The sequence below is a fragment of the Catharus ustulatus genome, chromosome 3 (assembly GCF_009819885.2).
Source record: "Catharus ustulatus isolate bCatUst1 chromosome 3, bCatUst1.pri.v2, whole genome shotgun sequence".
In the NCBI taxonomy this organism is placed as follows: Eukaryota; Metazoa; Chordata; class Aves; order Passeriformes; family Turdidae; genus Catharus; species Catharus ustulatus.
In genome coordinates, this window is record NC_046223.1 from 22,744,076 (window position 1) to 22,771,283 (window position 27,208).

General features: G+C 42.6%; 1 protein-coding gene across 2 annotated transcripts in view; it reads right to left on the reverse strand.

Moving 5' to 3' along the window:
- KCNK2 (potassium two pore domain channel subfamily K member 2) overlaps positions 1 to 27,208 on the reverse strand; it is a 128,552-nt gene that overhangs the window by 63,031 nt on the left and 38,313 nt on the right. The window contains exons 1-3 of one of the 2 annotated variants that reach the window (XM_033055112.2): positions 13,558 to 13,879; positions 12,922 to 12,979; positions 10,894 to 11,204 (exon numbers count right to left, since the gene is read on the reverse strand). In XM_033055112.2, the coding sequence (XP_032911003.1) occupies positions 10,894 to 11,204; position 12,922 (312 nt within the window). In that variant the 5' untranslated portion in view covers positions 12,923 to 12,979; positions 13,558 to 13,879. Of the gene's footprint in view, positions 1 to 10,893; positions 11,205 to 12,921; positions 12,980 to 13,557; positions 13,880 to 27,208 lie in introns of those variants that run through there. The other variant, XM_033055111.2, reaches the window with a different exon arrangement.

A 27,208-nucleotide genomic window follows, 5' to 3' on the forward strand; every position in this document is an offset into this window, starting at 1 on the left:
TTTCCCTTTTGAGAGTTTTTATGTGCTTCAAAGCAATTTTTTAAGTTCTTGTGTTGTGAGGAACATTGAATAGCAATTTTTGGTTTGTTTCCTTCAAGAAATTAACGATCTTCAGCTTCCTCTTTGTTTCCAAGTTGAAGACTCTTTCTTATTAAATAATACATTCACCTATTTAAACAAATCTGTTGCATATCACATATAAGTGTTTTTTGAAATAGGTTTGGGTTTTTAATTGCTAGCATTTCTTATTGACTTTCTTTGTACATCTACTGATTCACATTTGTAAATTTACTGACTGTTTTAGACATAGTTTTAGTCATAAAGGGCCAGATGATGCCTTCATCATCATTGGGCTGTTGTTTCCAAACACACAATGTTATGCTTTCTCCAGGGCTGTGACCATGTTTGGGAGAAGCCAGACTAGATACCAACAAAGCTGCTGCATTTTATCCCTTCAGAGCTGTCTGTAAGAATATTCCTGACTAACAAGGGTGACAGGTGGGTAAGGTTACTGGTTTACTGAGGTCAATACTACTGTCTCATGAAGTCTTCAAATGTTGCCTGCAGATTTTTCATTTCTTTGGACCAGAGGATGACTTTTCTTCTTAGTCTGGTCAGCAATCATAAGAAGATCCTCATCTAAGACAATTCCCAACAAAGATTCAAGAAAATAATATATTGCATAACTCTTAACATTGTACATTTCAGGGCAATAATTTCAGGGTGGCATGACATGTCCACCACACAAACTTAACTGAAGGATTGGATATTAACAGCTCTCTAGCCCCCAAAAAAACCCAGACTCCACTAACTTCACTAAGGGCCAGGATCTCAGCCTTAGCTTTCAAATAACAGGCTTATTTTTCACTGTCAGAGCTGTCACATTCAGTTCTCTGCCACCTTAATTCTTGGCCTTTTAGCCTACTGATGCCTTACTGCTACACCGAACTTCATTTGTCATGGGTTTGAAATTTCCTTCCTTCCTTCCTTCCTTCCTCCCTCCCTCCCTCCCTTCCTTCCTTCCTTCCTTCCTTCCTTCCTTCCTTCCTTCCTTCCTTCCTTCCTTCCTTCCTTCCTTCCTTCCTTCCTTCCTTCCTTCCTTCCTCCCTCCCTCCCTCCCTCCCTCCCTTCCCTCCCTCCCTTAATCCTTGCTGTCACTTGAGACCTTTGGCTTATCCTAAGTGACACAGTAGTGACAGCAACTGTGCAATTTGAATCTAAAGCCAGAATCATGAAAACTCTATAATCTCTACAGTCATCGTATGTTGCAGCCTTTAAACACTTCATGTGATCTTAACATGGGAATTTCTAAACTTATAAAAATTATTTTCCAGTATTAAAGTTAACTGACCTCCTCAGTGGCAATTTTTCTGGCTTTTTATTCCATATACAAAATAAATTGGTTTGAAAATCAGTTTTGTTTCAACACTACAGAATCAGTCAGCTTTAGAACAGGAGTGTGGACAGATCAAATTCTTAAATTATGCAGATTATTTCACTTGCCTTACCTTCTCCCAGAGTCTTTGTCTAGTACATGTTTCACATGAGGTGACTGAGGACTGAGCAGAGGGTGGGTCACCCAGCACATGGCACCCAATCAAAGCCTATATGCACAATGATTTTAAAAATAATAGTATATGGCTACACTTACAGTAGTATGTTTGTCTTCTTTAATTATCTTTATAATGGTGAAAAAAGTCAGGCCTTTTTTTTTCTTTTTCCTTTTTGATAGTGAAGAGAATTGAGATAAAATTTTGATGCATTTAAAAATTTTTGAAAACTCCAATTTTTTGAGTTAGATGAATTCTTGGGCTTCCTCTGCACTGTATCTTAGGATAGGCATGAAGTGTGTCTGAGATCAAGTCCTCACTTGCACTACACCCACACATCCCAACTACTTTGCTTTGCAGCCACATTTGGGAGCAAGAGTTAGTAGAGTAGCAGAGAAAAGAGGCAGAGATGATTGAGCCCAGAGCAGACAGGCCAGGCATGACCAGAGCTCCAAAAACACATAAGCCTTGCATAAGCCTTGCTTTCACACCACACATTTTTTGCTTGAAATCAGAACACTGGGAACAGGAGCATGAGAACACAAATCATATTTTAATTGAATGTCAGTTTTTCATTTCCTGCATAATTTAGAAACTTTCTGGTAAATACATTGTGCAGTATTGTGTTACTCCTGTGTTCATGGCAGGCATCTCTCTGTAGAGGCCATGCTGAACTTTGCTTTGCAGATTAAGACAGAACACTGTGACTTTTCTTCTGTCAAAACAAGAGAGAAAACAGTGTTTTTAACCAAACAGTCATTTTCTGAGAACAGAAGACAATTCTAGGTCAGGGATTTCATCCTCTGGTGCTCTGACCCCGCAAGGAGTCAATGGCATTGACTGACAAAAGCCAGCCTGCTGGCCAGGGAGCTACATCCACTAAGTGGGACTGCAGAGACACAGGAAAATAAGGAGAGTTTATAAAGTGTGAAGGCTGGCCTCTGGTAGTCAACTGTTGTCTCACATGGAAATCAGGCAGAAATAAGTATGTGTCAAACCAGTCACTCCAATGCTCATCGCCTTGTCCCACACCAGGCTCTGAATACATTATTTTGTACCATCTTCCAGTCACTTCACTTCCATGAAATGATGCAACACAACAGTTCATTACTCTCAGCTGTTCCACTGAAAGATTAAAATAGAAGCACCTCAAATTATGCTTCTGATAAAATCCAGAGTGTGCTTTCTTTTGTTACCCAGTTTGTCAGGAGTTAGCTTGCGCTTCCTGGCAGTCACTTGATGTCAAAAAGTCAGCTGTGCCTCTGAAAACCATTTCTCAGCCTGGATTTCTTCCTCCACTACAATAGTTCTGCTGCCATTTGACAAGAGCACTCTCCCTTTACATTATAAAGATACAGTCCATTATGGCCCAGCTACTGCCCAAGTCCTGTGTTTTTATTTCAGCTTTGGTTTGCAAGCAATGGAAATCCTAGTTCTCAGTTCAAAGGCACACCAGGATGCTTTTAACACTTAGCAAACAACTCTCCAGCCTCAAAACACACGTTTTTGGGCCTTGATGTTAAAAGAGATTGCAATAATATTTGTATTATAATTCTGTGACTCCTTGTTTTTCTTCTTAGTTTGTATGAGTGTGCTCTACCACACATGGTGAAGAATTGAAGGATTCTTTTCACTCTCTTTCACAGCTACTTAAACTAAAAACATGCAGAAACATAATGAACAACATTTCTATTTCTAAATATGCATTACAAACCCCATGGGTTTCTAAGTGTATAAATTCTCTGTGTGTACATACACATATATATGCATGTATATACACATGCACGTTCAGGGAAGAAGGCTTTTCTTTGCTTCTTGAGACTACAGACTGGAAGAATTATGCAAACAGCTGTTCTGCAGAACTGACTTACTAATGAGTCATATCTGCCACCCTTTCTAAGACAAAAGCTGGCATTCAGATGTAATCAGGCTAAGCTAAGTTCTAGGTCCATAAAACTGTTCATCTGAAGGAAATGTAATCTTTACAGGTCTCAACACCACAAGCAGCAAAAAAAGTTTGAGACCAGTCTGCTTGAACAAAGAAGTGTCAAGAGCAGTTAGAATTTATTTATTATTCTCCCCCCAAATAATGCTTGTGAAGGATAAGAACCACTTTTAAAAAATCCTTTAGGTTTAACCACTGAAGATAATGGCTACAGAAAAGGGACCTGTCCTGTCCCTGGAGGAAATTCTCCCAGGCAAGAGAAAGTTTGGCAAAAAATTCCTCCTTGCAGGAGTTGAGCGTAGAACCAGAAGAGGGAGAACAGTAGGAGCCTAAGCAATGAGTGCACACAATCCAGGGGCTTCTGCAGCCCATCTAGACCCAACCAGGTCTGGATAAGAGTGTGACCAAAGGCCTTTCACACAAACCTTTCATTTAATAAATATTTCTCTGGTCTGGGGATTCTGGTAGAATTGGGGCGGAGGGGTTGTGGAAGGAGACAACTGCATTTGAACATATATTTCTGACCAGAGTGAAGGAGAAAGGAGACACAGACACAGCAAGAGAAAAAGAGACCTCACACAAGGTTTCTGTACAAACTAGGACTGAAGGACACTTTGAGTTAAGAGTACACAAAGCCCAAGTGCTCTGATGAGCAGACACCTTACTAAGGACAGACACATACACAGGCCAACAACTCGAACTACAGCCTCTGTGCCTCGTGTTGTAACTGCTTTGAAAGTCCTTCATTTCTTCTTTCAATGCTTTGAAAACATCATCAACAGGCAGTTCTGCTACTGATATTTGCAATTTGTCATAAGCTTCATAACTGAAATGCAGATGGCACATTAAAAAAAAACTGATGCAATGGTATTTTGGATCCTCATATAAATAAATAGTTTAGTGCAGCCTCAATTTCTTCTATGCTGGTCTATCAATCTTTTCAAGGCTTTAAGTTTTACAAAGCATAAATGCTGTTTCCAGACTATGATCCTGAAATGGGATAGTTCCTGCTTTCTTTTGGAGAGTCTGGAAGGAATTGTAAAAGGAGAGACTAAGAATATTTAGGGATTAAACTGGTACATTCAAACTACCTCAAAAAGTTCCTGCTTAGAGTACTTGTAAGCTACAGCTCACACGAATGAAAATGTCTACAATGTTGTGATTCAAAGAATTAATAGAATTTGTTTCAAGCTTAATAGATTTAGTTAATAAATTTGAATCTTATTTAAATAAACATTGTATTTGTCTGAAAACAAAATCTTTGCATCTCTGTGTTTTCCTATCTACAAAAATTATATAGCATACTCAAATACCTTCTAATCTCTTAGAGAGAAAGGATTTACACTTCTTTATTTTAGCAGTTTTCTACATAATCAGGGCTCAAGGAGATTATTTAATTGAAATTAAATATGTGCCTGAAAAATTATTTTCAGGCAAAAATAATTTTCTTGTGGCTACAATGCAAATTGTAAAGAAGTCTGTGAAAGACACAAAATGAGTTACTGGTGGAGGTGCAACTTAATGTGATTACCTACCTTCAACTATAAAAATGAAGCCATGACAAATATAATACTATAAAGTAAAATACTTTTACAAGAAATTAATCACATAAGAAACCATGATGACTTTCTAGTGATGCCAGTTTGAAGAAAGAAACACTGCTCCCATGTCATTCATAATTATGTCAGGCTTCCCTCAAGAGAGAGATAAAGAGGGGAAAAAAAAACATTTGTCCTCAAGGGAGATTAAAAAAAAAATCCCCATTTTGGTCTCATTCATAACCTAAGACATGAATGGAAAGAAAAGGGGCAATGCAGCTGACACAAATGTGAGAGGAAAGCAGGAACGGCACACAACTCTGGACCCCGGCACGGAGAGCTGCTCTCCCCACGTTAGCCACAAGCCCACTCAGAACCCGAGGAGATCAACTTGTGGGATCCACATCAATTCAGCTAATCCTGGTGGCTCAGTAATTCTTTTGGTCTGTTTGTTTGCTTTAAATGCAAGCACATTTTTGTGGGCATTCAGTTTTCAGAAGAAGCCACATACCCTGAAAGGGACTGGATTTAAAACTGCAAAAGCATTACTGCTGAGACAGCTTGATGCAGCACCCTGAAAACTTGTTCAGATTTCAAAATGAAAGCTTTATATGACAAGAATTACCACACACAGTACTTGGAACACATGAAAAGATTTTGCTTTTTAGTGTAGAAGTATTTTTTTCCACTTGTTAGGGTTTCAGAATAAATATATTTGAAGGATCTTTCTGCTAAAGGAACAGGAAATTAATTATGTTCTATTATTAACTTATGTTCCATTGTGCCTTTACTTGAAAACGCATTATTAATTTTCACAATTAACTCACTAGAATAACTATAATAATTCACAGCTTGCTGAGACATTTTAGATATTTAAAATAATATCACTAAAATTTTTCTTATTTCCCTTTTTTGCATGCAAAAACAGTGCATTAAACAACTTTTTTGGATATTGAAAGGAATTTTTTCTTCCATTTTGGTTTTAGAAGGTCAACATGAACAAATAACTGCTGAGCAATATATAATTAGGTGGTATTTACATAAAAAGTTCTTCTCTTTCTTTTTTTCTAATCAGCTTTTTCTTTGGCAGGGGGACAAACAGTTGCTTCTAATTGCCAAGACATCCCACAACACAAAATATTGGCTACATCCCTATGTCCTAGGAACAACATGAGTTCTGGGCAAGGAAAAAGCAAACTCACTGTTTCTTTATGGACCTTATTTCCTCCATAGGATCTTCGGGATCCTCTTGAGGGAATGAGGTGTACAAAATGACAGTAATGACAATTTTATGAAATTGCTGAATATCAAATTCAGTCAGGCTCACCTGTTCCCAGAGACAACCCCAGGAGATGTCATGAAAGAAGACACAAGTATCTCGTGGCTGCACAGCACTGCATGAGGATATGAGTGCCACCTGAACATCAGCACTGTAACCCTTTGCTACCATTCACAGGTGCATAAATACAGCAGGAATTTTTTCCAAGTTCTTGGCAATACATTTTGTGCATCTGAGTTTGGAAGATGTCTCTAACATTTTAAATGCTTAGTGGCAAGCTTGCTATAGGAAACAGTCAACAAACTAAAAAAAAAATTGAATTAGATTGAAATAATTAGATACAAGAGCTCCAGTTAGAGAATTACTTCATTCTTTAATGCTTGTTATTATTTGTGTGTATAGCTGGACTACCCCCAGGTTTCTATCATCTTCTACCAACAAAAAGCTCAGTGGAGAGGGAAAAATTGTTGGACACAAGACATAAAAAATCCTTATTGTAAATGAAGATCCAGTTTATATACTTTATACTTTTCACACATTCATTAAATCCACACAGTCTGAACTACATTTACTCTTTTATTCTGTCACCTGACAGTTACTTTGCATTGCATGGTAGGGCCAAGTTGAAAGCAGGCACAGACAGAGAAACCAAAACACCATTCATGATGAATTGTAGAGTGTTCTTCTCCAAAAGAAATACTAGGAAAGAACCTGGTCACATTCCTTTCTTCAGCTTTATAATGTATTAGATATCACAAATAACCTTTACCAAACCAATGCTTCCTCATCTGTTAACAAATGAGATCCTTGCAAGACCTTGCAAGTAAAACTTTTTAAAGGCAAAGTTTAACATCAGACCATGCACAGCTGGCTGCTCTGTTGTATTCTCATTACTCACCCAGGTACAGTTTGTACTTTTACAAGCCTCCCTCCTGGGGTATTTTCTCTAGTTGTAAATTTAGATATACCACCACTGAGTGCTGTGCTCTGCCCACCTCAGCACCACTGGGGACAGTATGCAGTGATCCACTTAATGCTGTTGTTAATGCTGGCTTCAGGCTACAGGAAAAGGAGTTGAAATTGCCTGGAAAAACTGGTCTCTTGGGTGTAGAGATATGCTCTGCATGATTTCTGCATAGTTTTAATATGGTACTAAATGGAAGTTCTCACAAAATATCAAAGGAATTAGGTTCCTGGATATAGCTCTCAGGGTCATGCATTGCTGGTGTTCATTGCAGGTATATTCTATGACAGCAAGGCAACAAGTAAGTGAAGTGCTTTGGACTGAAAGATTTTCTGTACTGGACCATGGAAGTCAGAGATAGAAGAGGTCATGGAGACCATGTCTTTCTTTTTTTTTCTTTTTTTTTTTTCTTTTTTCTTTTTTTGTCAGCACAGGAACAACACTGCTGGACTGTGCTGAAAAGTTATGAGGAATACACAGGTCCTTTTTCTGAGGCAGCTGAATTTACCTCACTGCCATCCTCAAAGCACTCCATTCCATTACCTTTGCACATTTTCTAGGATGCATAGCAGCTCTCTGTTATCCCATATTTTGCATCTATATAAAATATATGATATCTATAAAAGTATAATTCTCACCTAGTACACCCAGAGGAGCCACACAATCAATGTGACAATACAAAGTTTCAGGAATTCAAAACCCGGGGAATAAACCTGTGCCTGTTGAAGGGCTGGCAACAGTATATATTGTTGTACCAGGAGAGGTTCTGGGAATTGGTGAGATCAAATAAGGATGGAAAAGGCAGGAGGGGGGAAATCCCTATCCTGTGTGTATTTATAGAAACACACAACTCTCTTTTATGACAAAAGGAAAATTTTAGCCAAGGTGCTGGAAAATCCATGGCTCCTGGGTGCTGGAAACTAGATTGTCATTCCACTTGTAATTTTTTTTAGCTGAATTTGTGCTCTCCAATTAGTCTCTGATGTGCTCACCTGAACATGCTACCACATATTGTACTGCCCATCTTGGGCAGTCTTGGAGCTGTCAAGTGTGTTTCAGAGTAAGGAAAAATTATAGAGCAGAAGCCTGTGAAGATTGAAAAAGCCTGGTATGACAAGCACCTTGAGCAATGACTAGCATGAAAGGGCCAAAACAGTATCTGGATTCCCAGAACATGAAGTTCAAAGAAAAAAGTTGCAATGAATTTCATTATAGTTTGACTCAAGGTAAATACTTGATTAAAGAAGACATTATAGTCTGTAAGGTCTGTAATTTTCTTCACACAAACTAATCTTTCCAGCTCCCTTCTACTCTAGTACATATTAATTTTCAGTTTTAGAGCTTTCAGTGAATTCTTAAATAACATTTACTTTTTCCTTGCATGCACTATTTATTTTTATTCATACAGACATCCAACAAAAACTGAAGAAACATTGCATTATATTGTAGCAGCAGTCAGACATAACCCCAGGGAGACAAAATGTATTTCACTAATTTCGTTTTTGCAACAAAGTGGCAACTAGGGAAGAAATATGACCCCATGTGTAAGATAGTAGCTAGACCTAGAAAAATGAATTTGAGACTCTCTTTTACCGTTGCTTTCTCATTTTACTTCAGGCAAGCAGAATGTCCCAACCCTTAAACAATTTGATGTCATTGATTAACACTTATTCTGCATAAAGCAAGATATCCAAACAGGCTCCCTGTGCCCCAGCTCTGCTCCTATGAAAGGAGTATAACAGCACACTCCTGCCTCCACATCGTGGGGCTCTTTACAGGGAAGCAGAAGGGAACAAGGGCAAATTAAGTTTTCCATTTACCCCAACAGCATGCAGAGCAAACTCTTCCCACAGTTCTCTCATCCATGTGCTGTGGGAGGCTGTGTCACCTCCCCATGTTTCACACACCTGTGTTTTTCTGGTTGAGGCAAGATCATTAGCAGAAATGGAAGCTAATGCTGATACGGTTATTTGTGCTCTGATGGTTGTACTGAAACTCATTTATTTTACACAGAACATCAAATGGGGGTTGAATGCTGATGAAGTGGTTTTTTATTATCAATCTGTGCTTCTGGGCAGAGAATCATAAATGCTAAAATATCTAAGTACTCCAGAGCAAACTTCAACAGTTTTTGCCTTGAGGTCCATCTCACAGATGATGTAAGATAATATTGCTTCAAAAATTTCTTTTTTTATCTTCACAAGTACAGTATCTGACCTAAAAATTTCATAGGAGGCTATTTATAGTAGCTACAAGAGTTATTTTTCATCAGAATGTGCTTGTATATTTCTCTGAAAGATTATCTCACATTCTGCTGGTCAAACCGCTGGAACACGGTTATTACATAGCGTCTAAATCACTATTGGCAGCATCTCCTCGGGCATGCCTGGTTGGACTCATGGAGAGAGGAGCCGTCTGACAGTCATTTAAATGGTAGCAGCTTTGGAACACATTTTAGCAACAATGCAGGGAAGAAATCACAAAATACAAGACATTTTCCCAGCTTACCTTTAAAATTCAGAGGTAGTGTACTGTAAAAATAACTCAGCTTATCAGAACTCAACATTTAAAACTGAAAAAAACCCATGTCCATGCTGATGCTCAAGGCAGATTGGTCTACAGAGGTAAAATCGCCTTCTAAACTCCCACCCATAGCTGCTGACAAAAACACTTCCAGAAATCCTTTCTGCCCATGCATCTGGCATGCTCCAGAGTTCCTGCTTGCCATAGTCCAGGTGCCCAACACCCTCTCCTGCTCTCCCTGTCCCATCTTGGGCTCTGTAGACCCAGATAGCCTCATGGCCACTGCTAGGGAAGGAGTCAATCCTTTCCAACTCTTGACTATTCACTCTAGTCTCCCATTTCATTGTCCCATGCCCAGAACTGATGTGATTTGGCAGCCCTCTGCTATTCCCTCCAGTGCCACTGGATATTCATAAGAACATGGGATTTAAGTTGGAAGGGGATTTATAAGGCTCTGGATCTAGTTCTGCAAATAAATATCCCCCATGGTTCTGAGGCAATGACCTGCAAGGGTAAAGTCATGTTAGTAAGAACACACCAACGTACATAATTTGTGGATGTGCCTTTAAGAAGTAGAGAAAATTGAGATTTAAGATCAAAGTAGGAAGTCCGTGGTACTTTCCTGTACTTAAAACAAAATCAATATAAAGAAACATACAGCTGGAAGGAACGGTAGCTTGATAAAATCACAGTAAATTAGGAGTCCTTTAAGGGAATGGATGGTGTAGCTTCTTCCACAGAATTAGGCACTTCAAATATTGACAGAACTTGTAAAGCACGATCAATATACCAATTCCTCTGTGAACTATTAATTATATATATTGCTGATGAATAATCATTTAATTAGCATAATGGGAAGGCTTCAGTGAAAAGGCCCTCTACCAAGAATACTGGACCTAAAAATAGCAATAAGCGTTTCAACCATGAGGCCTTGCATGAAAATGCAAATGCTCAACTTCTGGTCTTAACACTTGTTACACCACACAGCCAATACAGAGCTTTGCTTATCAAGGTGTTGCCCCTTATCACTGCAGTACTGCCATATATAATTTGTTCCTCTAAGGCAAGGTGATGAGGGGTTTGGTATGGATTACCTGAATCAGTTCATCAAGCTCTGTTGCATTCACACAGGAATGCTGAGATACAAACGTCTGCTTCTGAATCACAATGGTGGTTCTCTGGGAGGTCTCATGAGGCTGCTCCAGGGCTTTAAATACTGTTGCTCCAATTATTAAATACACGACTACCACCAGAAAAATTGTTGAGACTGTCTTCCATTTCATAACATTAATGGCTGAATCGCTTTCCTCCCGTGAAGCGAGCACGGTAGGCTTGGTGGAAAATGATAATCTTGGCTTGGAGTTCTGAGTGGCCGATTTGGGATCCAGCAAGTCAGGTGCCGCCACTAGCAAAAATAGAAAAAGAAAGTTAATGCTTACAGTGCCACTCAGATTTCACTAACTAAACTTCTTGCCAAAAGATTACACGAATTCTGTTGCTTCTAAATGGAATTCCTAAACTGCTGAATCTTTCTCTTAATCACATGACACCTTACAACATATCTGTTGCTGAGTAGTAGTGTCCATCTTACATGCACATGCACATTTGCTATATTTTCTATGTCTGCCCCCGCATGATATTGAATCATTTCCAAAAGCAGATTTCCCCTACACCCTTGCATTTCATTAAATTACTCTAAGGTACTATTTGCTGCAGAGATTCTTTATGTCCGCTGTTCTCTCAAGCTCTGCTAGGCAGCTTTCCAGCTGTGTTCTACCTCAGTGTTACAGAAGTATCAGGAAAACACAAAACCTAGTCTCTCTCACCTATTTTGCCCTATGCTCCAACAACTGCTCTCGGAGAACAGTTGTGTGATCATTTCTAAACTCCCCAGACACAACCATAAAAACTAGACTTTGCTCATCATAGTGGTCTTAACGGGCTAGTTGTTTATTGATTACACCTTTCAGAAAACTGTAGCACAACACCTGTGTGCTTACTGGAAGAATTGTGCATGCGTTAGAGCAGATATTTCTATTTACAGCTACAAAAACCCACCGGGTTAGGAAAAGAGCAGCTGAGCGTGTTAATCAAGTACTTGGGTAACTCATGTGACTACCAGTAACTACATGAGTACTAAAAAAAAAATCCTCCACATCAAGTGCAGGTAAAGGTCTCTTGTGGGAAGATGGTCACAGCAGTGACCACACAAGCTATATTTAAATTGTTTTGAATAACCAGTACGTTTTAAATGGCCAAGACAGCTCTTCCAGCCGCCTGTGGGAAAAGCTCAGATCTAAATCCAGAGGAAAGTCTCCCACAGGACGGCGGGGATGGGATGGGGATGCGTCCCTGCAGGGAAGGCGGTGGTACTTGGCAGAGTCACCGCCTGGGAACCCGCCGGGCTCCGGCACACAGCGGGCTCCGGGAGAAGGGGCAGGGAGAGACTGAAAGCCCCAGCCCGGGCCGAGCGGGGACCCGGGGCACCCCTCACAGCCCACGGGGTGGGCGCCGGGCACTCCACGCTCGCCGCGGTCACGCCTCCCACAGCTCCGGCCCCCGCCCCACGGGCACCCGGGGGTCGGGCACAGCCCCCCCGTCCCGCACCTTGGCGGGGGGAGCCCCTTTCCCGCCGCCGCCTTCTCTCCCGTGGCAGCCCCCGAGCCCTTCCGATCCCCCAGGGCCGGTGCCGGGGAGCGCTCTCAGCTCCGCCGAGCCCTCCCGGAGCAGCGCCGACCCGCCGCGGCCGCCGGCGGCGAACAAAGGAGCGGGCACCGGGCACCGCCGCTCCGCCGCCGGCCCCGCCGCCCCCTCCCCACGGCCGGTGCGGTGCGCCGGGGGACGCCCGCCGCCCCCGCGGGGTGCAGCCCCGGTAGCCCCCGGGAAGCCGCCGCCGGCTGGGATGCTCCGCCGCGGGGAGCGGCGCGGGGGCGAGGCGGCCGGCGGCGGAGCCGGGGCGCGGCGCGAGCGGGGCCGGGAACGGAGGGGAAAGGAGCCAGGCAAGGTACAAAGGAGCCCCGAGCCGCGGGGAGCATCCCGGGGTCCGGTGCGGGGGAAGCAGGGGCGCATGCAGCATCCGCAGGGCTGGGAGCGGGGAGGCACGCCATTGTGCTCGTACTCACTTCTTATTTACCGAGCCGGTGCCCTCTCCTCGCTCCACGGGCAGGCATTTTTTCTATGCTTGGGTAGATACAGTTAGAGCAAATTAAAAAAAAAAAAAATCAAAATCTTAAAAAAAAGAAAAACGGGAAAAGAAAAGAAAGGCAGGAGCAGACCGAGAGGAAGAGGCTGATAGATGGGTCTGGAGGAGAGGGAGCGGCAGGGGCGGGCGGGCTGGCAACGCGGATCCCGCCGGCTCCCCCCGGCCCCGCGGCTGCGAGGTGCCTCACGGCGCGCATCGCGCATCGCACATCGCGGCGCTCCCGTGTGTGTGAGTGCGTGCGAGTGTGTCCGTGTGTGAGTGCCTGTGCGAGTGTGTGTGCCTGTCCGTGCGCGCTCCGGTGCGCGGGGCGTGCGGAGCAGCCCGAGCCCGGCGGTGCCTTTTGTGGGGCGGCGAGCAGCCGCACCGCTGCTCGCCCCCCCGCCCCTCCGCGCCCCCTTCCGCGCCCCCCGCCGGCGGGGGGGAGCCGCTCCCGGCCCGCCGGGGCTGCGCGCCCCTCCGTGCCGCTCCGCGCAGCCTGCCCGCCCGGGCGGCCGGCGGATGCTGCTGGGGCGCCGGGAGAGGATGGAGGGGGAGCCGGGGGAAGGCAAAGCGGTACCTGCGGAGAGCAAGGTCTCGCCTGGAAACAAGCGAGGAGAGAGGAGTGAGAGAGAGGGGAGGAGAAGGCACCGGCCAGCCCCGCCGGTGAGGCTGGACCTGCCGGCGGTCCCCGCTCCAGCCCCACACCCGGTCGCCTCGCCAGAGCCTCCCCGTGAACTTTTGAACTGTTCGAAATGTCACCGAATTAGCAGGAGAGCGGGGACAAGCGGGGACACCTCGGCCCTCGCCGGAGAACGGCGCGGGGCTGAAGGGACAGGCGGTTCCGTCCTCCCCGGCTCGGCCTGATTTTAACCCGGTGCTTGGCAGCCCTGGCGTGTTGCTGCAAGGAGTTAACTAGGTGGGATCTAGGAGTCAGGGATGGTAGCTGCTCTCCTATCGCACGCACCGCCTGCGCACCGCCTTCTTCCATTTCAGTCTGATAGATACATCAGAAATGCTGCTTCAACTGTGCTTTCTGCCACTAAAAAGCCAGAGATTATTCTTGCTATCTTTGCCGTGGGCAAACTCCCCTATTTCCCAGTCATCTGTCACCTGTGACACTATCCGTGGGTCAGTTGTTCACACTGAGGTGAAGAGTGTGAAGACAATTCCTACAAGAGGATCTACCAAGAGAAACCAAAAACTGCTCCCACAACCACTCACTAAAAAGTCTAAAAAATTACTCACTGTAACAAATGGGTGTAAGTCTCAAGCATTTAAAGCCAGAGGCTGTATCTGTAAAATGGCCAAAGACAGTCATACATCGGGTGTTTAATGGGCTATAATCCCACTTAAATCAGCAGCACCATCAGCAAACACTTTAGAAGTCACTTATTTTAATGCTTCTCCATATCAATGTGACATAATACAAATGAGTGTAATGTTGAGTTCCTTAGGATTCCGATTTCAGCAACATCAATCACACCACCCTCATCCAGTGCGTCCACAAGTCTCCACAAGATGCAGCACAGGGCAGGAAGCTGCCTCTGCTATTTCAGAGCGAGCTGTAGCTCATTGCTGCCCATCCCTGGGAACCAGCAGAGCACTTGTGGAGTAATGAGAGTGGCTGGGCCCTGTCCAACAAACCCTGGCAAGCAGATCTTCGGTCACAGGGTTGGCTTCATCAACACAGCCCCATACTCAAACACAAGAGAAATGTCTGCTTCTGACTACTGATAATCCCTCACTCAAGGAACGCTCAAAGATGAAAGATTCTCACACCTGAATATTTTTAGTATAGAATACCCTCCTCCCCCCCAAATAAAAAACAAAAACATAATATTTTCTCCTTTCTTTCCAGCAGATTTCTTAATCATCAGCCTACATAAACACTGGCTGTTCCTATCTCACGGAAAAGAATAATTTCACAGGATTTCTTTGAACATCCTATGGGAAAACAGGCGTGAACATTTTCCTCCATGCTGACATGTGTCTCCATAAAATACTGTGGAAAATAGTACTACATGCCTTTCTTTAGCAATCTAAATATTTGGAATGAGATTTTGTTTTTCCTTGAGTGAAGGAATTATTATTAAAAGCTTTAAAAGGGTCATATTTATTGCTTACTAATTGAAATCCATGGGCAGTCTTCCAACAGTTTCAGGAGGGTTGGGAGCAGGCCTTAAATTTAGGGATTCCACCCAATGGGAAGAAACCGTTTTGAGATCTGCTCCAGGAATGACTGCATTGGTGCCTTAACTTTAAGACCTGAAGAGCTATCTCTGGGAAAGCAGTTACTTCCATTAATTACCTAGTAAATATCTCCAGTGACTACTTTCAGTTGGCTGATATTTTCCACCTATTGTGATCCCAGATGCAACCCTCAGCTGGATCCTCATCTTACCACTTACTTCGAGTGGACTTGAGCTGTGCATTCTCATTTCTAGTGGGGATATAAATGCTCCACAAACAGCAGTGATCTTCAAATTCAGCAAGAAAACCAATAATTCTTTTTGCAGCCTACAGTAAAAACTATTGTGTACAGCAACTTCTATTTTCTGGAGGCCTTTTACTGCACCAGCCTGTATTCTATGGAGTCATGCCCACCAATATGGGGTTTTTTGTTTGGTTGGTTTTTTTTTTTGCAATGTACACCACACATTGTTTGAATATTGTATGTGACCACTTTGCCCTCAAATTTGGAACTGACATTTGGCCAGCTTGATACATCAGGCCTGAGCTTTGCTAAACAAGCACACTTAAATGCAGCCCTGACAAAACTTCCCACTAACCAACACAGAAAAAATTAAGTAATAAAAGGGGCTGAAACACACATCTCCAGCCTTGCAAGCAAATGGATTTGCTTCTGAACCAAGGAGATTGACCTGAACAAACTGGAAAAAAAAAATTCTAAGATTTAGCATAAGCAGGTTTGTGTATTTCACGCTAACATAAGAAAAACTCAGAAAGTACAGAACTGTCAAATGCTGTCTCAAAATGTATTGGCATGAGTTTGGGATGACCACAACACTCACAGACGGTGACTGCTGGAAGCTGCTCAACTCTTTGAAATGTTAAAAGTAGGCTCAGACAAGAGAGACACACATACAGCAGGCAGAGGAAGTCAAAGTTGCATGATAATTATCGCAATCCCATATTCATGGAAATAACAGCTGCGGATGATCTAAACGTAGCTTTGATAGCACAGGAGGCCACTTGTAAGGAAATAGTTATTCCAGAGAAGTATTACCCTATAAACACCAATTTAAAACTCTCAAGTAAAAAGCACAGTAATTTCACGACCATAAGGTGCTCCGGACTATAAGGCGCACCCCCCGGGAGTCGGCAAAATTCGCAACTTTGTAGATCATATAAGGCGCACTGGACTATAAGGCGCACTTTTTTTTTTGCAGTGAGGCTCCGCCCCCAGCTCACCCCGTGCAGTTTCTGGCTGAGGCCCTGCCTCAACCCAGCAGCCATGGGCCCCAGGCCCACCTGTACCCAGCAGGAGGGACGCCACAGGCCCCCAAGCCTGCCTGTACCCAGTGGGGCCGGGGCATGGCCGCCACTGTTCCATGCTGCCTCCCTGGGGCCGGGACAAGCCTGCCAGGGCTCCTCCCCGCCTCCCCGGGACCAGGGCATGCCTTCTGGTGCTCCTCCCCGCCTCCAGGGGGCTGAGGTAAGCCTGCTAGGGCTCCTCCCTGCCTGCATGGGGCCGGGCTCTGCCTACCACCCCTGTGTGCCCCCTCCCCAGCGCTGGGCTCTGCCGCCCGCCCCTCCGTGCCCCCTCCCCGGGGCCAGGCTATGCCTGCCACCCCTCCATGTCCCATCCACGGGGCCGGGGCAAGCCTTCCAGGGCTCCTCCCCTCCTGCACAGGGCCAGGCTATGCCTGCCATCCCTGCGTGCCCCCTCCCCAGGGCCGAGCTCTGCCGCTCGCTCCTCCATGCCCCTTCCCCGGGGCCGGGCTCTGCCGCTCGCTCCTCCGTGTCCCCTCCATGGGGCCAAGGCAAGCCTGCCGGGGCTTCTCCCCACCTCCATGGGGCTGGGCTATGCCTGCCGGGGCTCCTCCCCGCCTGCATGCTGCCGGGGCTCCTCCCCGCCTGTACGGTGCTGGGCTATGCCTGCTGGGGCGCAGCCCCGCCTCCACTTGGCAGCCATGGCCCTGCTGGCTGCCCCCGCGGCTCGCAGCTATCACTTCTGGGTTTGCAAATTTCCGAACTTTGTAGATCATATAAGGCGCACCAGACTATAAGGCGCACTTCTGGGTTCGGGGGCAAATTTTGGCAAAAGGGTACGCCTTATAGTCGTGAAATTACTGTACTCTTACCTGTCACTAACACTTTCTTTTCCTCTTCCTAATTCAGGAGCTATCCCCTCCTTGGGAAGTCATGAAGAACACTTGCTTTGAGCCCAGAACAAGAGCCTTCTGCTAAGCCCCCACCTCTGTGAGCAATAAACGCTTTTCTCCTTTAACCAGCTGTGTAATGGGAGGCACCACAGGCTCCTGCCTTATTCAATCTTATTTAGTTGCCGAGAATTTCTACATTCCCAAGGGACTGTTATGACAGGGGTTCCAGTGAGGGCATTTGCCTCGCTGGCTTCAACAGCAGCTTATTCATGTGGGCACCTGTTTAATTGGCCACAGGGGACCTGTGTCTGTGATCAGTGTATTGCTATAGGCTTTGGGACCTGCTGAACACAGCATCCCCTCTTCCTCATCACATGATAGCAGGAAACCTCTGCCTCTCTTCAGAATTTGGCCAACCTGTACACCCAGTTGAAGACAAGGATAAACCTCTGCTACTGCTAAGTTTTATTACTAGAAAGCTTTGCAGAAACACTACTGGACTTAAATAGTAAGTTAATTTTAAGGTTCATTTTACTTATTCAGCAGGACTTACAAATTACTTGTCTCTTGACTCTTTTGGAGACATTAAAAGGTCTCTGTCAGTTCTTTATGGATAATTATGACATTAAGGCCATGCCATGTCACCGTATTTCACCATTAAACCATTATTTGTATCCCGCTGTGGGAATTCAAACTAAATGAGGGACTAATGGCAAACAGCCTGCTTCTCTTTGGAGAAAACCAGAAGGCAGGCCATGTTCTTCACAGGCAGCAAGGATGCCAGGCTGCTCCAAGTGACCGTGCTGAAAACACACCCTCCCAGCACTGGGGATAGGGCAATAGGCAGGAGATGCTTGAAGCTGAGTGATACTCAGCCCTCCCCTGCATCTAAAAATGGTAAAGTCCTAAAACACACCCATTGAAAACTATGTGATCTCTCCTAATTCACATTTTGAAATGAGTTAAGCATACAGAGAGTAATTAGAATATGTACTGCAGAATCACAGAATTACTGAACGTTAAGGGTTGGCAGCAACCACAAAGACCATCTGCTCCCAGCCCACCTGCCATGAGCAGGGACACCTCCTCCTAGACCAGGTTGCTCAAAGCTGTATCCAACCTGGCCTTGAACAGCTCCAGGATTTGGAGCTGTTCACAATCCACAGCTTCTCTGGACCACCTGTTTCAGTGCCTCACCACTCCCCCAGTAAAGGATTTCTTACTAATATCTAAATTAAATTTCTCTTCTTTCTAAGTTATACCCATTCCCTCTTGTCCTATCTCTACAGTTCCTGACAAATAGTCCCTCTTCAGCTTCCCGTTAGGGCCTCTTCAGATACTGGAAGGTTGTTATGAGTTCTCCATGGAGCCTTCTCTTCTCTGAGCTGAACAGTCTCAAACTTTTCAACTTGTCTTTTTTAGAGCAGGTTCTTCAGTCTTGTTACCATCTTCATTACTTCTCTGGACTTCCATGTCCTTCTTGTGTTAGGGTCCCCAGAGCTGGATGCAGCACGGCAGGTGGGGTCTCACCGGAGCAGAGGGAGAGAATCACCTCCTTTGTCCTGTTGGCCATGTTCCTTTGGATGGAGCCCAGGATTTGGTTGGCTTTCTGGGCTGAGAGCTCATGTTGAGTGACACCTCCAAAGTGTGTCAGGGTCCCTCTGGACAGCATCCCTTCCCTCCTGCATGTTAACTGCACCATACGGTATTAATGAGTTCTACCTATCTAGTAAGTTACTATATCTACCATGAGCATCTGTCCTACAGTGTGACAAATTATTTACTCAGCAGAAAAGCCATTGTTTCTCACCTCATCAATTACCAGAAAAAATGTTTACACGTGCTCATCTATTTTCATACAGCTGAGTTGTCAGTCTTAATTATGTTCTAATTCTTTCCATTGCTAGTAAGCCTTATCTATTTATCCACTTGCAGTAAGAGGGAAGTTGTTTTAGAACCCGTAAAGCATTCACTGTTGTAATTAATATTGTGAGTGTGTATTTTTCTTTACTGACTTGCAAATCTCCCAGTGGGTTTCCTCCCTGCTTGTGTCGTGTTATCAGACCTAATGGGATTTATTCATCACATGTTCTGCCACTGTTTTTTTCATATTTGTTTCCACAAATCCATTGTGCTTGGAGAGCTTCAGAAGCAATGATTATAACTAACTTTCAGTGCTGTTCTCACCAATGATAAATGTGAATTGGCATATGTCACCATTATTTTGGATTATTTATGCACAGAAAAAAACCTTACAACTACTTTGAATTACTTATCTCCTTGATGGACAGCTAGTGGTGCTTTGGGATGATTACAAAATACTTTTCTGTTATCACCAAAATGTTTTACAAAATTGCTGGTTTGTAATTTGTTTTCCATTTTTGCCACTGTAATCTCTTCAACACAGGAGGCTGACAATGAGAACATCTAGGTTTTGTATCTGTCTGTCCACACACAATAGTACTAACCATGCAACTGATTTTTATGATGATACTGGACAACTTATGAGATGGAAACCTAATCTCCATATTGTCTTTGCAGACTGGAAAAGAGCAGGGAATATTTTGAAAGAAAAAAAGATACATATGACTGCACACCTCAGGCCGGATGAGAATGGCCAAAGTTTGTGCTGACTCTAAAGGGAATTTTCCTTGAGTCATTAAGCTTGCTTTTAAACCATGTCTTGAGGAGCTGAGGACTTTTTGTGTTTGTAAAGCACTATATTCACATTTTAAGGAACTCTGGAATTAGTGACACAGACCTATAACACAACAACCTGAAAATAAAATAAAATAAAATAAAATAAAATAAAATAAAATTAAATAAAATACAGACAGAGGACTAGAAATCACCTAAAACAGCATTAGTGCTTTTCTTCTTGAGTAATCCACAAATAAGATTTGGAAGAAACAAAACACAAAATCAAAACAAAAACAAAACAAAACAAAACAAAAAAAAAAAGAGAGAAAACAAGAGAAAATAGCCCTGGCAATAATAAATAAGTATCATGCAGGGCTAATGAAAGAACTTGCTAGCAGAAATAAAGAATACAAATGAGGCAATGAAAAAGGAGAACATTAAGTATCATCTATGTTTTAAAACCACCAGACTCTACTCTACCTGGCTTTAGCCATGAAAGTGTAATGAAATCTATGAATTATTTTCAAATATGCACAAGAGACTGTTTTCTGGCAAACTCAGTGTTCAGCTACACAGAGATGTGTCTGGAAATAATGTTACAGATTTTTTTAAAGAAAGATAGCATTTGGTAGTCTTTATTTATTTATTTATTCAGTAGCTTGTTCTTGCTGCTGTGACAAAGATATCACTAACACCATGCAGGCAGAAAGCTGGGTTAGCAGAGACCAGTTTTCATACAGAATTATTTGGGCAGCAGGAAACATAAATTCCTGCCATTCAGATGCACCATGCATTGGCATTTCTCAGCACTTCCATCCTTGAAGGCATTTCCTTCTATTTTCTTCAAAGTGTGATCTTGAAATTCAGGGCTTGGTGATTTAATCTTTGACTGGCAGTTATGGACTGTGTTGGCAGGAGAACAGGCTACGGGGTCATACTCATCATTTCAGCTTTAAAGTGGCTTCTAATCTATACACTTCTCTAGAAGAAAGGTCTTTCTGTTGTGTCCTGCCACTGATGTTAAGCATGCAAGGAAACTCAGTCATGGGCTTGTATAGTTTTATGTTTTATTTTCTGTTGGTAGAGGGAACATTAAAAGCTGGACTCCAGCTCCAAGGAAAATATAGGTAGAAAATACAGGGCAAGACTGGCCCATATTTTCCTCTTTGCACAGCAAATATAAATATACCCCAGATGTAATACCCCAGGCACCAAATAGAACCAGATGCACTTAGGGCTGGTGAGAAAGTTATTTTGTATGATCCCTTCACATAAAACAGCTAAAATTAATATTATGAAATTTCCATTACATTTGAGCAGACTGGACATAAAAGCTGTTCTATTTCTAAAATTCTCAGTAGATTAATATTTTTGTAATCATTTGCCCAAAAAGATTAATTGCCCCATCACATAAAAAAGTGAGTAAAATTGTAAAAAAATCATTATGTTAGTGTAAAAGGTACTCTTCAATAAAAATAATTATTTTTCTAAATTGTTTATATTGGAAAAAATATAGAGTAAGTGATCACCTATAACAATTTATGTAAACTTTCTGTGATTTTTTGTGTGTATGTCTGTGTGTGTGTGTTAAAAAGCGGAGTATACCAAATTAATGAGCATGATTGCCAGGAAAAAGTTAATAGAAAAGCCATAAAGAAACCAATTCCTGAAATTATTGCTTTCTTAGCTTTTCATGTTCTCTCTCATAACAACTTCGGATATTAAGGGGATTGCAACTCGAAAAATTTACCTAAGGCTTTATCCAGTAAGAGTATCTCAATGAAAGAAATACAACAAAAGCGGTGGGTAAAGAAGCCTCAGGCTGAATATTTGCACCAGATTCTTGCGGACTTATTGGCAATTTATTTTAGAGGGAAGATCTGGTGATATTACTTACTCATAAAAATTGCTAGAATATTTTGGAAAGTCAGCTCTGATCACAATATTATAACTAGTAAAGTAGATTTGTGGGAAAAAAACCAAAAAACATCTCTTACTCATAATTTACAGGGTCACAGGAAGTGGGTCCTTCATCCTACTAGCAAATCCACAAAAATACATGTAATCCAGATGTGATGGACTTTGGATATTCTGGATATATCTGGTGTACATCACAGCAGAACCCCACACAAGGAGCTGTGTGGGAATTGAGAGCAAAGTGCTGCATGGAAAGCATTGTGCAGCAAGTATTGTCAGCTTCCAAAGGTAGGGCAGGTATGGTCTCCCCAGCAGCACACTCAGACTGGGAACCCTGACCCCTCAGCATGGCAAATTGCCTTAATTATAGTACTTCCATGGCATGTGAGTGCTGCCTCCAGTTCTGGAGTTATCTTTTTGTCAGCTACTTTGAGAGGGTTTATATCCTTTTGCAGGGGAAAGACGTTACATGTGACATGGACAGAGGTGTCTAGAAGCAAAATAGTGATCCCTGAAAAAAGCAATTTATTTTAATTTCTGTGTGGCTCAGTTTTCACCACTGGTGTTTCTGAGTATGGTTTCTGCTTCTGGACATAAACAAGCTTCCCACCATGTTGCTCAACATTATGCCCAATTCTTATGCCCAATTGATCCAGAAAATAGCCCTTCATTTGGTTTGTTTGGAAGGCTAGCAGAACAAACTTCTTTCAAACAGTAGATAAGATTACTGGTTTCTTTGAAAACATAAATAAAAGAAAAGCCCACAGATTTTACATAATAGTTCAATGATTGCAAGACTTAATTATTTCTTCTGTATAAAGGCAATTCTTCTCCATAGAGGCATTTAAATCCACATTTTTAACCTTCCTGGAGAGAGCCTATCACGCCAATGTTCAAGCAAGCCCAGTACAAGCAAGCCACACTTAGAGATCACTGATCCTAGCAGTTTACTGGACTCCAGGGCATTGCCCTGTGATTGTATCTGATCTCTAGGAAATATTACTGAGCCATATTTGTTGTTCTCACTTATGTATTTGTGCACAAGAAGTTTTACACTTGAGTTTTATAAATAGCAGTACACTCACATGGGTGCTTAGCAAGTTACACCTCCCTCACCATCAGCAGAAAGAATTTTACTGAAAACAGGTAAACGAACCTGTTTACCCCCAGAGCAAGTACTCAGCTTGTCAGGATGTTTTGCCTTCCTATTGCATAAAGGGTTTCTTCAGAGTCAATTAGCTGCTGACTTCCAGCTGAGCTACAGTGTCACAGAAGGGCACTCCAAAGGTATCTTTATAGAACAGAGACTAACCTGTATCAGGCAGGATGCAAGAGAACTGGATCCCAGCACCAGAGGGGTGTGGTAAGTATTTTGGAAATTATTTTGGCCCAAGTCCCTACTAGCTTCACAGGAAAGACAAACCAGTTTGAAGCTTAGCTAGAATAAGATGTACCTACAATATGTTTTATTGTTTCATTTCTCATATGTCTCTCCAGAAACACTCACAGATAATTTTTTAAATAATAACATTTTAGCACAATAAACTAATTTTCTTTTTGACTGAAAGTTGATAGAGCAAAGACAGATTTCAGGACAGCTGACAAACCTGAAGCAGCCGTGTCCTTGGTATGTGGCAAATTCTTCAATGTATGTCAGTCTATTTGTACACTCCTGAGCACTCCAAATATCTCCTCTAGCTCATAAGATTCAGTTTGCTAACCAGAAAAAGAACAGATTCCAGATAAGAGGTTAGTCCTGCACTATTAATGTTAATCTGAACCTTCCCAGCAGGCATCAGGAATAAGGAGATGGCATAAAACTTGGGGGAACGCCCTAGGTTTATTACAATCCCATAATCCAGTAGGTGTTAAAGAAATCTAATGCAATCCCAGTTCTTCCTATAGGATTAAGGATTCATGAGGAATAAAATGGACAGAGGGAGAAGGAGAGAAAACATTAGTGATTATGCATTAGCTTAGTGATTACACATTTCCTTGGCAGAAGAATTAATGAGTTCCTGCCCCAAGGACTGTTTATATATTTTAACCAATGACAGTTTTAATAAAAAATCCAAGTTAAGAAACAAATTACATCTGATCATTTCTACAGATATTTAATACTGATAGTCATTATCAGTCTTAGTCAGCAAACACTAGGTTGACATAATCTGCTTTCACGTTCTTTACCAAGTTTAATTGTTTGGCATGCAAGAAGGCAAACCATCAAGGATGCTGCAACACGCAGAAATTTCCTGCTAACTCAGTTCAAACAGAGTAATTAACAGAATTAATCAATTTCAATTGAATGAGATCAAAGAAATCTCCTATCAGTTGACTGTTTAGAATAACTCAAGGAAGATTAATTTCTTTCCTAGTGTTCTCTTGATCCCAATAGGTTGTTGATGACAGGAGAGTAGAAAGCAAGCTTTTTATCATCAATCACTTTCGTTAATACTTGACTACCTGCTGTGTACAAGGATCCACACATTCCTCTATTTTTAGACAAGAAAGCAACTTGTCAATAAGTGCTGAATGGCTTGCCATCGACAATGACCACTTTGGGAAGAACATAAGCATAGTGGCTGCTGTGTGGAATATTTAACAGGAAGCTATATATAGAAAAGCACAACTTATGCTTCAAGTGTCTCAGCCAGCCTTGTTTCTTTCAAAGTACCACTGAAGCTGCATGTAACAATTACTGATGTCTTAACTGCAATGCATCCTCAATATACCACTAGCACATACAAGACGTCTGTTTTACCTACATATTTATCTATATATAATTGCACTTACACCCTAGATATAAGCTCTACTTATACAGAATGTATAATGTCAGGCTGGAGGCTGGAGGGTCACCAGCCTGTGAAAGGAATTACATGGTCTAGTTGTCTACAATAAGGAAGGACAAGGGTAACTGACCCTGTCTTTCTTCCAGTCCAGACTCACATCTCATCTGTTACTGTGTATTGATGCAGCACATTTTATTTACATCACTGAAATAAAATCAGCCATCATTGTCTCTCTCTGATGGTCATTATCTCTTGTGATTTCACCTCAGCTCTTCTGGGCATCGGGCTTAGTCAACACAGTGATTTAAGAGTCACCATGCTCTGCACTGATGCATTTTGTTTTAGTTAAACACAGCAGATGCAGACCAAAGTTAAAGCCTGAGTTCCCTGTGTGGGGAAAGTCAGTCACCCATGAGAGGAACTCGTAGTGGTCTTCCAGGAACTGCTAGCAACTAGGCACTGACCAACACTAAGAAAAGGAAGTGCACTAAACCCTGTCAAGCTCTGGGATTTAAATCTCTCGAGGAAGTGTCCACACTACAGATTCCAGGTGTTGTTTTGATGGGGTTTTTGTCAGTGCTTAACAAGGACAGAGTGAAAAATGGAAAGAGATTAAAGAAAAGGGAGAGAACAAAGACACCACTTAGTGCAAGTCAGTGGCTGAAACATCCACTCAGGAGACAGGAGAGGAGATCTACGCTCACATCTTCTACTTCTCTGTGAACGTTCTAACCGGCAAGCCATTGGGTGGAGTATTCTTAAGCCCCAAATATTTAGCAAGCTGCTTATGATTTCAGCAGTGAAGCATTTTCTATTGACACCCATGTCCTAACAGGCCAAAACCGAACACTTCTATTCCATTTTAATGTGTACCTTACTCAGGCAAATTCCCATCAACTTCAAAGGAAGCCTGGAGAGCTGGAGCAGTGCGTTCTCACATTCTGTGTGTCAGTGTCTGTGCTTACACTCCCCTGCGTGCCTTGGCACGCCCCAGGGTCCTGCTGCACAGAGCCTGCAGACCAACACCCAGCTACAGCATGCCGTGGCTCATCTTCCAGCTGGGCCTGGCCTTCCCTTGTCATGGGAACTGGGGCTGCAGGATCCAGGGACAAAGGATTGGGGCGCACCTGGGTCTTGCCCCAGTAAGCAGTGACAGTCAACCTGCACCTGCTTCTGAGCACCAGGACATGGGAAGCACTTTCACATGCCATGACACAGGAGTAGCCTGCCCACTTAAGAAGTTGCCATGGGTGTTCAGCAGAGCACAGCTCTCAGAAAATACTCACTGCAGGAAAGCACAAAAGGCAAACACTAACACAAACTGTGCCTGTAAAAAGTGTATGCATCTTGAGTTTAGATAAAGCAGAACTGCGACAGAAACCACTTATCATCATATTTAAATCACTGTATGAATCAAGCCAAAAACCAGTCACATATTATTTTAGAATGCCAATTATTCAAAGTGAGTTATTCATTTATTCCTTAACATAAATTTTCTCTCTAGCAAAGACTACCAGGTTTAGGTAGTTAAGATGTGTGCACTGGCCTCATTACAATAGTGTATATATACTAAACATTGTGAAGTGCTCACTGTTTCAGTAATTCTTTGAGGTGAAAAAGTACTGTTATATCCGTTTTTATCAAAGGGATCTAGAAAACAGTGACTTGAGAAAAACACTACAGTAATTTCACGACCATAAGGCGCACCGGACTATAAGGCCCACTTCCGGATTCGGGGGGAAATTTTAGTCAAAAGGGTGTGCCTTATAGTCATGAAATTACTGTATATAAGGAGTTTCCTTTGACAGGTTGAGGTTTATCTCTTTGTGTGGTAAATGTGCACTGACAGAATTTTTCTTCTTTGTAACAGACATTTGTTTCTAATATCTCCAAAACCTATAAAGGATATCATTACCATGGAGAGAAACTTTTTTATTCATAATGTACATCTTTAAATACATGTAATTTCCATTCTATATTTTTCTCAGTGTTCTTTTAGAACCATAATGACAATTTTAATTTTCTTTTTTGTGTGTATGTGAAATTTCCCTCCTAATTTTTCCTTTGCTGCCTATACCTTAATTTAGTTTGGAGTTTTCTAATCCGTTTTTCTTTCTATCTCCAGATGGTTCTGGCCTTCCAGCTTATACATTCTCCCTAGCAGAAGAAGCATCACATGTATTTTCAGCTTCTGTCTTCCTCAATAATAAGTAAAATTCTGTTTTCAAGGCCTTGAAATTACATTTAGTTTGTATACAGTTGTTATTGAACTGACTTTGTCACTGTGCAACCTGGGCTTTTTTCTTTGTTTCCAAATTGATTTAAGGTTTCGTATTGATCTGGGTATCAATATCCAGTTTATAAGCAACAATACCACTCATGTTCAAGGGTACTTTTCAGTCATCTCAAATAGGCTCAATCTGAGCAATCTCCACAGAGATTTTGCTGTGCAGAATACTTATACTTAATTTCCTTTTAGCTACGGCTTCCCATAGATAGCTTTGCTTCTTGCAAAATAGTAGCTCAATCAAAGGCC